The sequence below is a fragment of the Myxine glutinosa genome, chromosome 1 (genome assembly GCF_964187855.1).
Source record: "Myxine glutinosa chromosome 1, kmMyxGlut1.1, whole genome shotgun sequence".
Taxonomy (NCBI): domain Eukaryota; kingdom Metazoa; phylum Chordata; class Myxini; order Myxiniformes; family Myxinidae; genus Myxine; species Myxine glutinosa.
The window spans coordinates 73,283,367-73,297,488 of NC_136261.1; the positions used below are offsets into that span (position 1 = coordinate 73,283,367).

The 14,122-nt window shown below is 40.2% G+C and overlaps 1 protein-coding gene across 1 annotated transcript in view; it reads left to right on the forward strand.

Moving 5' to 3' along the window:
• The first annotated feature begins 2,549 nt into the window (after nt 1–2,549).
• Nucleotides 2,550–14,122, forward strand: part of LOC144891010 (uncharacterized) — a 33,797-nt gene continuing 22,224 nt past the window's right edge. Inside the window, exons 1-2 of the mRNA XM_078773021.1 lie at nt 2,550–2,560; nt 9,618–10,113. Coding sequence (XP_078629147.1) covers nt 9,630–10,113 — 484 coding nt within the window. The 5' untranslated portion in view covers nt 2,550–2,560; nt 9,618–9,629. The remainder of the gene's footprint in view (nt 2,561–9,617; nt 10,114–14,122) is intronic.

The following is a 14,122-nucleotide window of genomic DNA, read 5'->3' on the forward strand; positions in this document are numbered from 1 at the left end:
TGTGTGTGTGTGTGTGTGTGTGTGTGTGTGTGTGTGTGTGTGTGTGTGTGTGTGTGTGTGTCGGTCCCCGTGTGTGTGTGTGTCGGTCCCCGTGTGTGTGTGTGTCGGTCCCCGTGTGTGTGTGTCGGTCCCCGTGTGTGTGTGTCGGTCCCCGTGTGTGTCGGTCCCCGTGTGTGTGTGTGTGTGTGTGGCATGTGTGTGTCTGTGTGTTTGTGTGTCCATCCCTGTGTTTGTGTGTGTGTTTGTGTGTTCGTCCCCGTGTGTCTGTGTGTCCGTCCCCGTGTGTGTGTGTGTCCGTCCCCGTGTGTGTTTGTGTGTCCGTCCCCGTGTGTGTGTGTGTCTTATGTGTGTGTCTGTGTGTTTGTGTGTCCTTCCCCGTGTTTGTGTTTGTGTGTCCGTCCCCTTGTGTTTGTGTGTCCGTCCCCATGTGTGTGTGTGTGTCCGTCCCCATGTGTGTGTGTGTGTCCGTCCCCATGTGTGTGTGTGTGTCCGTCCCCATGTGTGTGTGTGTCCGTCCCCGTGTGTGTGTGTCCGTCCGTCCATGTCCGCGTGTGTGTGTGTGTGTGTACGTCAGTCCGTGTGTGTGTGTCCGTCCGTCCGTGTGTGTGTCCGTCCGTCCGTGTGTGTGTGTGTCCGTCCATGTGTGTGTGTGTCGGTCCGTGTCCGTGTGTGTGTGTGTGTGTGTGTCGGTCCATGTGTGTGTGTGTGTCCGTCCATGTGTGTGTGTGTGTCCGTCCATGTGTGTGCGTGTGTCCGTCCATGTGTGTGCGTGTGTCGGTCCCCGTGTGTGTGTCGGTCCCCGTGTATGTGTGTGTAGGTCCCCGTGTGTGTGTGTGTCGGTCCCCGTGTGTGTGTGTCGGTCCCCGTGTGTGTGTGTCGGTCCCCGTGTGTGTATGTGTCCTTCCCCGTGTGTGTGTCGGTCCCCGTGTGTGTGTGTGTCGGTCCCCGTGTGTGTGTGTGTCGGTCCCCGTGTGTGTGTGTCGGTCCCCGTGTGTGTCGGTGCGTCCGTTCCCGTGTGTGTGTGTGTGTGTCCATCCCCGTGTGTGTGTGTGTGTGTGTGTGTGTGTGTGTGTGTGTGTGTGTGTGTGTGTCCATCCGTCCGGGCCGTAACTTTTTTATTATTCCTCCGGCGACAGTCATTTTTTCAGTCATGTTTTCATTTTTCAGGTTGTCCATCCGTCCGTCCGTCCGTGATAGGTTTTCATTTCTGCGATAACTTGAGAACGGCTTATAAGGGGTCTTAGTCAAACTTGGTGCAGGTATGGATAATGAGGTAAAGATGAAATGATTAGATTTTGGGATCACGAGGTCAAAGGTCAGAGGTCATGTCAGGTATAAAATCCTGTTACCGCGATAACTTGTGAACCTGTGATGGGATTGTGACCAAATTTGGTACACTTATGTAGAATGATGTAAAGATTAACTGATTTGATTTTGGGGTCTAAGCTCAAAGTCTGTAATTGGTCTCTAACTTGAGAACAGCTGAAGTGATCCGATTCAAACTTGGTACAGGTATGTATGATATTGTAAAGATAAACTTATTAGATTTTTGGGTCAAAGGTCAAATCTGTAATAGGTGTATTACTCCAGGATGGATGAAGTGATATAATTCAAACTTGGTCCAGGTATGTATCATGATGTAAAGATTAACTGATTAGATTTTGCGTTCAAGAGGTCAAAGGTTCGTCAACGGAGCCATAAAAATCAGGAAGTTCACCTCTGTTGATGCAGCGTCTTTTACATCACCTTATCTAACATGTTGCATTCGTTATTCCTGACTTCTGTGAATTTTATGACATCTTACTATAATTCACCAAATGTCCGTCTGTCCGTTCGAAGGTACCGCAAAAACGGCTCAACTGATCGCAACGATATTTTGGGTGGGTATTCCTGGGGACCCCTGGGAGTAAAATAGGCTATATTGTTTTTCCAAGTTTTCCAATTTTCCAGTTTTTCCAAACACGATGAAATAATATTTACCGATATGAACAGTGATGTGGCTTTTATTGTAATTCTACAAATACTGTTTAGATTTTGATGACAATTATGAACCTACCGCGAATGCAGAAGTGGACAGATGACGGAAATGCGCGGGTTTGATAATGTCCAAATACAACCGTCATTCAATCGTAATGTTAAATCGTTAAACGTTAATCGTGTTAATCATTTTGTTAAAGTATCAATTGATGATTGGAATTGAGTGAATACAATTAGGATTTTGAATTCGTAATTGTATTCACTCAACCGTACGGAACTTCACATCAGGATTTAAATATTTGTTTATGTCACGAATGTTGTTAAAAGTTTATTTTTTATATTAATGCTATTTAATTTGTGATTGGAGTTATGCTGTTTGGAATGAAAAAAGAGATATCGAGTTCAAGTGAATGATGAAATGCCGTGATGGTTTCTACTTTCTAAACGTGAATTCGCGGATTGCCATATGCAGATTCTCCATTGACTAGGAATGGAACAAATGCACCTGTTTGTTGGCGAACGGGTACGTTTTTCACGAAGGTCCTTCACGAACTTGCTGTCCCTGTCTGACATGCGATTGAAGGTGCTACAGGAATGTGGAATTTATTGGTTTCATGCTTTAGCATTTGCCATTTCTGCATTGTCTGTTTGCTTCTGGCCTCCCACCCGTGTGTAGCACGGGTACCTCACTCGTCCTTAAAATGATTTTTGGAAAGTTTCCTGTTTGGAATGATTTTCAATTTTATGTGACTGACAGGCAGACAGAGTAAAAATAAAAATGCATCCGTGTCTGAAGGAAGCAGTTCAGTTTGGTATTTTTGATATTAAATAGTCAAAGCCCATAAATGAATGAAACCCATTAGAATTACCCTTTAGAACTCATTAGAATTACCCTTTATAACCCCTTAGAACCCATTAGAATTACTCTTTGGAACCCTTTCAAATTACCCTTTAGAATTACCTTTTAGAATTTCTCTTTAGAATTACCCTTTAGAATTACCCTTTAGAATTACCCTTCAGAATTACTCTTTAGAATTACCCTTTAGAATTATCCTTTAGAATTACCCTTTAGAATTACCCTTTAGAATTAGCCTTTGTAACCCATTGGAATTACTATGTAGAACCCTTTGGAATTACCCTTTAGAACCCAATAGAATTACACTTTAAAACCCATTAGAATGACACTTTAGAACCCATTAGAATTACACTTTAGAACCCATGAGAATTACACTTTAGAACCCATTAGAATTACACTTTAGAACCCATTAGAATTACACTTTAGAACCCATTAGAATTACACTTTAGAACCCATTAGAATTACACTTTAGAACCCATTAGAATTACACTTTAGAACCCATTAGAATTACACTTTAGAACCCATTAGAATTACACTTTAGAACCCATTAGAATTACACTTCAGAAGCCTTTCGAATTTCCCTTTAAAACCATTTAGGATTACCCTTTAGAACCATTTAGAATTGCCCTTTAGAACCATTTGGAATTACCCTTTAGAGAATTGCCCTTTGTAACCCATTGGAATTACCCTTTAGAATCCATTAGAATTACACTTTAAAACCCATTAGAATTACACTTTAAAACCTTTTAGCATTACCCTTTAGAACCATTTATAATTACCCTTTAGAGAATTGCCCTTTGTAACCCATTGGAATTACCCTTTAGAACCCATTAGAATTACCCTTTAGAACCCATTAGAATTACATTTTAAAACCCATTAGAATTACACTTTAAAACCTTTGAGAATTACCCTTTAGAATCATTTAGCATTACCCTTTAGAACCATTTAGAATTACCCTTTAGGGAATTACCCTTTGTAACCCATTGGAATTACCCTTTAGAACCCACTAGAATTACACTTTAAAACCCTTTAGAACCATTTAGAATTACCCTTTAGAACCTCTTTAATTACACTTAAAAATGCATTAGAATTACACTTTATAACCCATTGGAATTACACTTTAAAACCCTTTAGAATTACCCTTTAGAACCATTTAGAATTACCCTTTAGAACCATTTAGAATTACCCTTTAGAACCATTTGGAATTACACTTTAGAACCATTTAGAATTACCCTTTAGAACCATTCAGAATTACCCTTTAGAACCCATTAAAATTACACTTTAAAACCCTTTAGAATTACCCTTTCGAACCATTTCTAATTAACCTTTAGAGAATTGCCCTTTGTAACCCATTGGAATTACCCTTTAGAACCCATTAGAATTACACTTTAAAATTCATTAGAATTACATTTTAAAACCTTTTAGAATTACCCTTTAGAACCATTTAGAATTACCCTTTAGAGGATTACCCTTTAGAACCCATTGGAATTACCCTTCAGAACCCATTAGAATTACACTTCAGAACCCATTAGAATTACACTTTAAAACCCATTAGAATTACCGTTTAGAACCATTTAGAATTACCCTTTAGAATTAAAACCCTTTACCCTGTGGAACCCTTTTGAATTTAAAAAAAACTCTCTGGAAAACTCTTTAGAACCATTTAGAATTACCCTTTGGGACCATTTAGAATTGCCCTTTGGAACCCATTAAAATTACACTTTCAAACCCTTTAGAATTACCCTTTAGAACCATTTAGAATTACCCTTTGGAACCATTTAGAATTACCCTTTGGAACCATTTAGAATTGCCCTTTAGAACCCATTAGAATTACACTTTAAAACCATTTAGAATGACCCTTTAGAACCATTTAGAATTACCCTTTAGAGAATTGCCCTTTGTAACCCATTGGAATTACCCTTTAGAACCCATTATAATTACCCTTTAGAACTCATGAGAATTACACTTTAAAATCTTTTAGAATTACCCTTTAGAACCATTTAGAATTACCCTTCAGAACCCAATAGAATTACACTTCAGAACCCATTAGAATTACACTTTAAAATCCATTAGAATTACACTTTAGGGAATTACCCGTTGTAACCCATTGGAATTACCCTTTAGAACCCAATATAATTACACTTTAGAAAACCAATAGAATTAAACTTTAAAACCCTTTAGAATTACCCTTTAGAACCCATTGGAATTACACTTTAAAACCCTTTTGAATTACCCTTTGAAACCCTTTTGAATTACCCTTTAGAACCATTTAGAATTACCCTTTAGAACCCATTAGAATTACACCTTAAAACCCTTTAGAATTACCCTTTAGAACTATTTAGAATTACCCTTTAGAACCCATTAGAATTACACTTTAAAACCCTTTTGAATTACCCTTTAAAACCCTTTTGAATTACCCTTTGGAACCATTTAGAATTACCCTTTAGAACCCATTAGAATTACACTTTAAAACCCTTTATAATTACCCTTTACAACCGTTTAGAATTACCCTTTAGAACCATTTAGAATTACCCTTTAGAACCATTTAGAATTACCCTTTAGAACCATGTAGAATTACCCTTTAGAAGCATTTAGAACTACCCTTTAGAACCATTTAGAATTACCCTTTAGAACCATTTAGAATTACCCTTTAGAACCATTTAGAATTACCCTTTAGAACCACTTAGAATTACCCTTTAAAACCCTTTTGAATTACCCTTTAGAACCCATTAGAATTATACTTTAAAACCCTTTTGAATTACCCTTTAATACCTTTTGAATTACCCTTTGGAACCATTTAGAATTACCCTTTAGAACCATTTAGAATTACCCTTTAGAACCATTTAGAATTACCCTTTAGAACCATGTAGAATTACCCTTTAGAACCATTTAGAACTACCCTTTAGAACCATTTAGAATTACCCTTTAGAACCATTTAGAATTACCCTTTAGAACCATTTAGAACTACCCTTTAGAACCATTTAGAACTACCCTTTAGAACCATTTAGAATTACCCTTTAGAACCATTTAGAATTACTCTTTAGAACCATGTAGAATTACCCTTTAGAACCATTTAGAACTACCCTTTAGAACCATTTAGAATTACCCTTTTGAACCATGTAGAATTACCCTTTAGAACCATTTAGAACTACCCTTTAGAACCATTTAGAATTACCCTTTAGAACCATTTAGAATTACCCTTTAGAACCATTTAGAATTACCCTTTAGAACCCTTTTGAATTACCCTTTAAAACCCTTTTGAATTACCCTTTTGAACCCATTAGAATTACACTTTAAAACCCTTTTGAATTACCCTTTAAAACCCTTTTGAATTACCCTTTGGAACCATTTAGAATTACCCTTTAGAACCCATTAGAATTACACTTTAAAACCCTTTATAATTACCCTTTAGAACCGTTTAGAATTACCCTTTAGAACCATTTACAATTACCCTTTGGAACCATTTAGAATTACCCTTTAGAACCATTTAGAACTACCCTTTAGAACCATTTAGAATTACCCTTTAGAACCATTTAGAATTACCCTTTAGAACCATTTAGAATTACCCTTTAGAACCATGTAGAATTACCCTTTAGAAGCATTTAGAACTACCCTTTAGAACCATTTAGAATTACCCTTTAGAACCATTTAGAATTACCCTTTAGAACCATTTAGAATTACCCTTTAGAACCATTTAGAATTACCCTTTAGAACCCTTTTGAATTACCCTTTAAAACCCTTTTGAATTACCCTTTAGAACCATTTAGAATTACCCTTTAGAACCATTTAGAATTACACTTTAAAACCCTTTAGAATTACCCTTTAAAACCCTTTTGAATTACCCTTTCAAACCATTTAGAATTACCCTTCAGAACCATTTAGAATTACCCTTTAGGACCATTTAGAATTACCCTTTAGAACCATTTAGAATTACCCTTTAGAACCATTTAGAATTACCCTTTGGAACCATTTAGAATTACCCTTTAGAACCATTTAGAATTACCCTTTAGAATTACCCTTTAGAATTAAAACCCTTTACCCTGTAGAACCCTTTAGAATTTAGAAAAACCCTTTAGAATTACCCTTTAGAACCATTTAGAATTACCCTTTAGAGAATTACCCTTTGTAACCCATTGTAATTACCCTTTAGAACCCTTTAGAATTACTCTTTAGAACCCATTAGAATTACACTTTAGAACCCTTTAGTATTACCCTTTTGAACCCATGTGAATGACATCCCCAATGACATCCAAATATATTGACAATTAAACATCATTTGCACTTTGACCTCGTGAACGTTGAAATCATGCCTTTTGCCAATTTGACGTGGATACTTTCGACATAATGACACCGTCCCCGAACGTGTAGTTGGTTGGAGACGATTATTTAACCTCGCATTTTTCTTCTAACTTGTTTTTGAGTTTAAAAAAAAACATCTATCCTGTTGAGTATAAAGTAGATAGTCACGTGAAAAAGTAAGTACACCCCATGCAAAGTTTTGACTTTTTCAACATATTTCAACATACAGCTATTTGATCTTCATTTCATCAATATTGATAGATAAAGGTGATATAATATAACAAATATCATGAAACATTTACGTTTTGTGGTCTATTGTATAATTTAAATAAACATAAATGCAAATTTCGCATGTGGAAAAAGTAAGTACACCCCTACATTTATCACTACTTCAAATACCTAAAATTAGAATCAGGTGCACCAGCTCAGGTGCAAATGATTAGAACATCGTTGGAGAGGATCTTGGATGAACCTGTCTTATTTAAACCTCAGACATTTAGTTTGGTTTGCTCTTTGTTGTTGAAGTGTGTGGCATCACCATGCCTAGATCAAAAGAGCTCTCTGAGGCGTTCAGCAAGAAGGTTATAGATGCCTATGAGTCTGGGAAGGGATTTAAAAAGATCTCCAAACAATTTGAAATCAATCATTCGACTATCATCATTGTGGATCATCTACAAGTGGAGAAGATTCCAAACAGCTGCCAACTTGTTCAGGCCAGGCCGCACCAGTAAGTTCAACCCGAGAGCAGACCGCAAGATGCTGAATGAAGTCTCGAAGAACCCCAGAATGTCATCACAGGACCTACAGGTAGCTCTTGCCAATGTTGATGTCAAAGTGCACAAGTCTACCATTAGAAAGAGGCTGCACAAATTTGATCTACATGGGAGGTGTGCCAGGAGGAAACCTTTGCTGTCCAGAAAGAACATCAGGGCAAGACTAAAGTTTGCCAATGAACACCTAGGCAAAGACCAGCACTTCTGGAACAATGTGCTCTGGACACATGAGTCAAAGGTAGAGCTATTTGGCCACAGTACCAGAAGACATGTTTGACGAAAACCAAAGACAGCATTTGACCACAAGAACCTGATACCAACTGTAAAGCATGGTGTTGGAAATATTTTGGTTTGGGGCAGCTTTGCTGCATCAGGGCCTGGGCAGCTCACCATCATAGAATCCACTATGAATTCTTCGTTGTACCAGAGGGTGCTTGAGGATAATGTGAGGTCATCTGTCAGAAAGTTTAAGCTCAACCGAAGGTGGAACTTGCAACATGACAATGACCCTAAACATACCAGTAAATCCACCAAGGAATGGCTGAAAAGATAGAAATGGAGGGTTCGGGAATGGCCAAGTCAAAGCCCGGATCTAAATCCCATCGAGATGTTGTGGGGGGATTTGAAATGAGCTGTGCATGCAAGAAACCCTTCTAACATCGCACAGCTGAAAGAATTCTGCATGGAGGAGTGGGCAAAAATTTCTCCCAGTCGATGTCAGAGACTGGTAGACAGTTATAAGAAACGCCGACTTGAGGTTGTTTCTGCCAAAGGGGGTGTACTTACTACAAAGGGGGTGTACTTACAAAGGGGGTGTCTAATAGGTGTTACCACCTATTAGAGCCAAGGGTGTACTTACTTTTTCCACATGCGAAATTTGCATTTATGTTTATTTAAATTATACAATGGACTACAAAATGTAAATGTTTCATGATATTTGTTATATTATATCACCTTTATCTCTCAATATTGTTGAAACTAGGGCATGCCCGTACTATATATAAGCTAGGACGTGCCCGTACGTGGGTGCCCGTTCCTTGCCAAAAAAAAAAAAAAAAAAAAATTTGTGTGGGGGTGTGTGTGTGTAAACATCCTAGGGCGTGCCCGTACGTGGGTGCAAAAAAACATGCGTGCAAATAACAACAACAAAAAAAAACTTTGAAACCACGTGGCAGTAACGACCACAGAACCCCCCCCCCCCCTCTATTTACATGAATGGTTTGGTCCATTCGCAACGACCACAGAACCCCCCCCCTCTATTTACATGCAATGGTTTGGTCCATTCGCAACGCCAAAGCGAACGGCGAACGGCTAAATCGCCATAGCTCGGTAAGTACTTGTCCGATTAATTTCAAACCTTGAAAAGGCACATCCTCGGGTCCCCAGCAATATACCTGGCAAGTTTAAAGTATATCGGACCCGTGGTTGTCGAGAAACAGCGGTCACAGACAAACACACAGACACACAGACACACAGACACACAGAGATTACTGGAATTATAGATAGATGAAGATCAAATAGCTGTATGTTGAAACATGTTGAAAAAGTCAAAACTTTACATGGGGCGTACTTACTTTTTCACGTGACTGTATGTAATAACGCCAATGATTATGTAAATGCCTCATCATTTGACTATTTTACAAGTAATTAAATGGGTTCTGCAGTTGAAGGATGATGCATCACATTGCTCTTTTCTTTGTTTCACCTCACAGGTTTATTTGAGGATGAATCCAGCGATCAGTGATGAGTCTGATATTTTGGATTCCTCTGAAGATGAAACTCACTCGCAGGCTCCTTTATCCAAGGAACAGTTATTAGACAAGAGGACAGATCGAGCGAAAATTAGTGAAGGTGCAATTCCGGTGCTGAATTGTGGAGTTGTGTTTGAAGCGACTCAAAGTTTGGAAAACGAAGAGGGCGATTTTGGGGTAGGGAAAGACTTTGGTGATGGAGGGAAGGAGATAGGTGATGTGGGAGTGAAGGACGAATGCGATGCTTTAGGAAGGCAGGACGAAGGCGATGCAGTGGGAGGAAAGGATGAAAGTGATGCTAAGGGGGAAAAGGAAGAAGATGATGTATTGAGAAGGAAGAAAGAAAACCATGCAGGAAATGCTCTAGCCCAGCGAGTTGCGGAGTTGGACACGCTGAGAATTTCTGAAAATGAAAGCACAAGCTGCCCTTTGAGTGTGCGTCGTTCCCAGAGCCTTGGTAATATTACTAACTTGTTTGCTAACAAATTTGGTAGCTAATCTTCAATTTATTTAAACAATCATGTGAGTTGTTTCTCAAATCACTATTTTGCTGAATAATGTTGATCTTTTAAAAAAATAATCAAAACGTTTGTTCCTTCTAAAGCTGTAATATGTGTTTGCCTTTGTGAAGAATATATAACATTTGATTTCTGAAAGAAACGTTTAATATCCACTTCTCAATGATGCAACTGAAAGTTGAATGTGATGCTGTGGGATTTCAGGGTTGTCACTGAGCCCCTGACAGTTTCCAACTGTAGTTCGTTTGGAGTAACATTCCCAGGGATGGTTTTTAAAATCTCCATGAGGTTCTTTTTATCATTCCTGTTGCTGCAATTATCACTTGTACAATTTTGGTGTTCTTCCGCGTCCAGGATCTTTTCATTTCATCTTTGAGATCCTGGTATTTGGAAATTTTCTTGATTTCTACATTGTTTAGGCAAAATCACTGGGTGCTGAAATCTCAATTAGCATTGCTTTCTTTTCTTTTCTGTACCTACACTACCGGTCAAAAGTCTTAGAACACCTCAATTTTTCCAGTTTTATTGATATTTACGCAGTTTAATGTCTCATTGTACTCTGAAATTAAGCATAGAAGAAATAAACAATTGGAGATAAAAAAGAAATCATACAGACTTGGCATTTAATATGGAATATATATTTTTTCTTGACTTGGGTTTACTTTCTTAACTCAGTATATCAATCTGGTGAGTTTCTTATACACTTTGGTGATTTATTTGTTAAAAGGTCCATGTCACTGATTGTCTGTCGCAGCAAGATGTCAACAACAGGATTATATCACAGGTGGCGGTGGCAAAATGTACGGACAGGTGCATTTGATGATTGGCTTCACAGTCGGGTATACAAGGGTTGTTGCGTTCTGTATTAGTGGAAAACAACTGCTGCACGTCTCCAAAAGTTATTGCCGCTTCCTCTGGAGATGGTCCGTCAACTCGACAATGCTGTTTGTCATGGAGTGGTGGCTTTACGACATTACGGCATGAAACAGCGTGCTATTGCTCGGCAGTATGGCATCACTCAAGGTCAGGTGTCAAAGATCCTGAAACGAAATGCTCAGAGGGGTGTCCCTACTCCAATACCGAGGCCAGGACGTCCCCGCAGAACCACAAGGAGGGATGATCGCCAGCTGCACCGGTTAGTCCGCAATAGCCATATCAAGTCAGCTAATCGGCGTAGGGCTGAGTGGCAGCAATTGACAAATGTGCCTGTATCCAGAAGGCTAGTCAACCAACGACTGGTTCAAGCAGGCTATCGTGCCAGGCGTCCCCTGAGAAAGCCACGCCTGACAAGACAACACCGCCAGCGCCGATTGCAGTGGGCCAGAGAGCACCGTCAATGGCAGCCAGGACACTGGAATCGCATGATCTTCAGTGACGAGTCTAGATTTCTGGTCTATCGTCAAGATGGCTGCATCCGAGTGCGCAGACAAGTGCATGAAGCCTACAACAAAGATTGTATAGTGCCAAGAGTCCAAGCCGGAGGTGGTGGGGTGACCGTTTGGGCTGCTTTTCATGCAGGGGGCAAAACTGACCTGGTTGTTCTGAATGGAAACCTGAACCAGTTCAAGTACAGGGCCATTCTGGAAGAAACATTGCTTCCATTTGCTCGTGCAGCATTTCGAAGAAACTTTGTCTTCCAAGATGACAATGCACGGCCTCATCGTGCTCGCATGATCCAACACTTTCTTGCTGACCGTGGTGTAGAGCATATGGAGTGGCCTGCCATGTCCCCGGATATGAATCCGAGAGAGAACTTGTAGGCAGAATTAACGCGTCAAATCGACCACTTGGACCAGCAGCCGACCTCTGTGCGTGAATTGCAGCAGGCTATTGTCACTGCATGGCAAGCGATTCCTGTCCAAACCTTGGCAAATCTCATGAACAGCATGCCTCAACGTGTACATGCTCTCCTGAATGCTCGTGGGGGTTACACGAAGTACTGAACTGTAATTTTACTGTCCGTAATCCCAGTCGTAATTTAACTTTTGTTTTTGTTAAAAAAAAATTTGGCTAATGTGCAAAATAAAGAGATACTTCTGGAAAACGTACAGAGGTTTAACACAGTACTGTCCATGAATTGAGTTCGATATCAGTTTTCATCACGTTCAAGGATCAATTTATTTGTTTCGAAATGTCAAATGTGGTTTTTGTTTCTTTTAAAGGTCACATTAACAAAACCTAGAATAATTTCAACATAATTCCAATGAACTTTTGGTTCTAAGACATCTTGAAAAGTAAGTTCACCCCCACAAAAAAAATATTCCATATTAAATGCCAAGTCTGTCGAATCATTTTGTTTAACAAAATTTAATTTAAACCTTTGACTCTGCAAAGTAACCACCTTTTGCAGATATAACCGCCGAACACACTCGTGGCATTCTTTCTACAATGGAAATCAAATATTGTTTGGGAAGTTCTTCCCAACACTTGCAGAATTTCCCACAAATGTGTTGCACTTGTCGGTTGCTTTGCTTTCACCCTTCTGTCCAGTTCATCCCAAACCAGCTCGATGGGGTTTAAGTCTGGAGACTGTGCTGGCCATTCCATGATTTGAAGCCTACCGTCTTGTTCTTTTCCTCGAAGGTAGTTTTGACATAGCCTGGAGGTGTGTTTAGGGTCATTATCTTGCTGTCGGATGAACCCCTGACCAACTTGGCGTATACCAGAGGGTATTGCACGACGCTGCAAAATGCTGTGGTAGCCCTTTTGGTTCAGGGTGCCAGTCACTCTGTGCAAGTCGCCGACTCTGGATCCAGCAAAAGAGCCCCAGACCATCACGCTTCCTCCTCCATGTTTGACAGTTGATGTCACACACTGAGGAACCATCTTTTCGCCTACTCGACGGCGTACAAAACCCTGCGTAATGAACCAAAGATTTCAAATTTTGATTCCTCGGTCCATAAGACCTTCTTCCAGTCTTCATTAGTCCACTGGTGTTAGTTCATGTTAGTTAGTTCATTAGTCCATTAGTTCATGGCCCACGCCAGCCTCTTTTTGTCCCCCGTCGCACCGTGGAGCGAAAGGGGGACTATGGTTTTCCCCTCCGTCCGTGTGTCCGTCCGTGTGTGCGGGCGTGCATGTGTGTGTGCGTGCGGGCGTGCGTTTGCGAAGGACCGCATTCAAATTTGGCGTGTGTGGTGCAACCCACGTCAAAATCCAAGATGGCCGCCGCGATGTATGTCTGATGCCATGTTTGTCTGAACCTTGTGAGCTGAATATCTTGAAAAATAAGCAACGTACCAACTTCTAAACTGGTGTGTGGGTGTATCTAGGCACAACGAAGAACGCCATTGAAAATTGGGTCGCCACGTCAAAATCCAAGATGGCCGCCGCCATGTATGTCTGAACCTTGTGAGCGGAATATCTTGAAAAATAAGCGAAGTACCAACTTATAATCTGGTGTGTGGGTGTATCTACGCATAAGGAAGAACCCTCTTGAAAATTGGGTCGCCACGTCAAAATCCAAGATGGCCGCCGCGATGTATGTCTAATGCCATGTTTGTCTGAACCTTGTGAGCTGAATATCTTGAAAAATAAGCGAAGTACCAACTTCTAATCTGGTATGTGGGTGTATCTAGACACAACGAAGAAAGCTATTGAAAATTGGGTCTCCACGTCAAAATCCAAGATGGCTGCCACCATATATATGTCTGAACATTGTGAGCTAAATATCTTGAAAAATAAGCGAAGTACCAACTTATAATCTGGTGTGTGGGTGTATCTAGGCATAAGGAAGAACCCTATTGAAAATTGGGTCGCCACGTCAAAATCCAAGATGGCCGCCGCCATGTATGTCTGAACCTTGTGAGCGGAATATCTTGAAAAATAAGCGAAGTACCAACTTCTAATCTGGTGTGTGGGTGTATCTACGCATAAGGGAGAACGCTATTGAAAATTGGGTCGCCACGTCAAAATCCAAGATGGCCGCCTTGCGTCTTCGACTTTGTC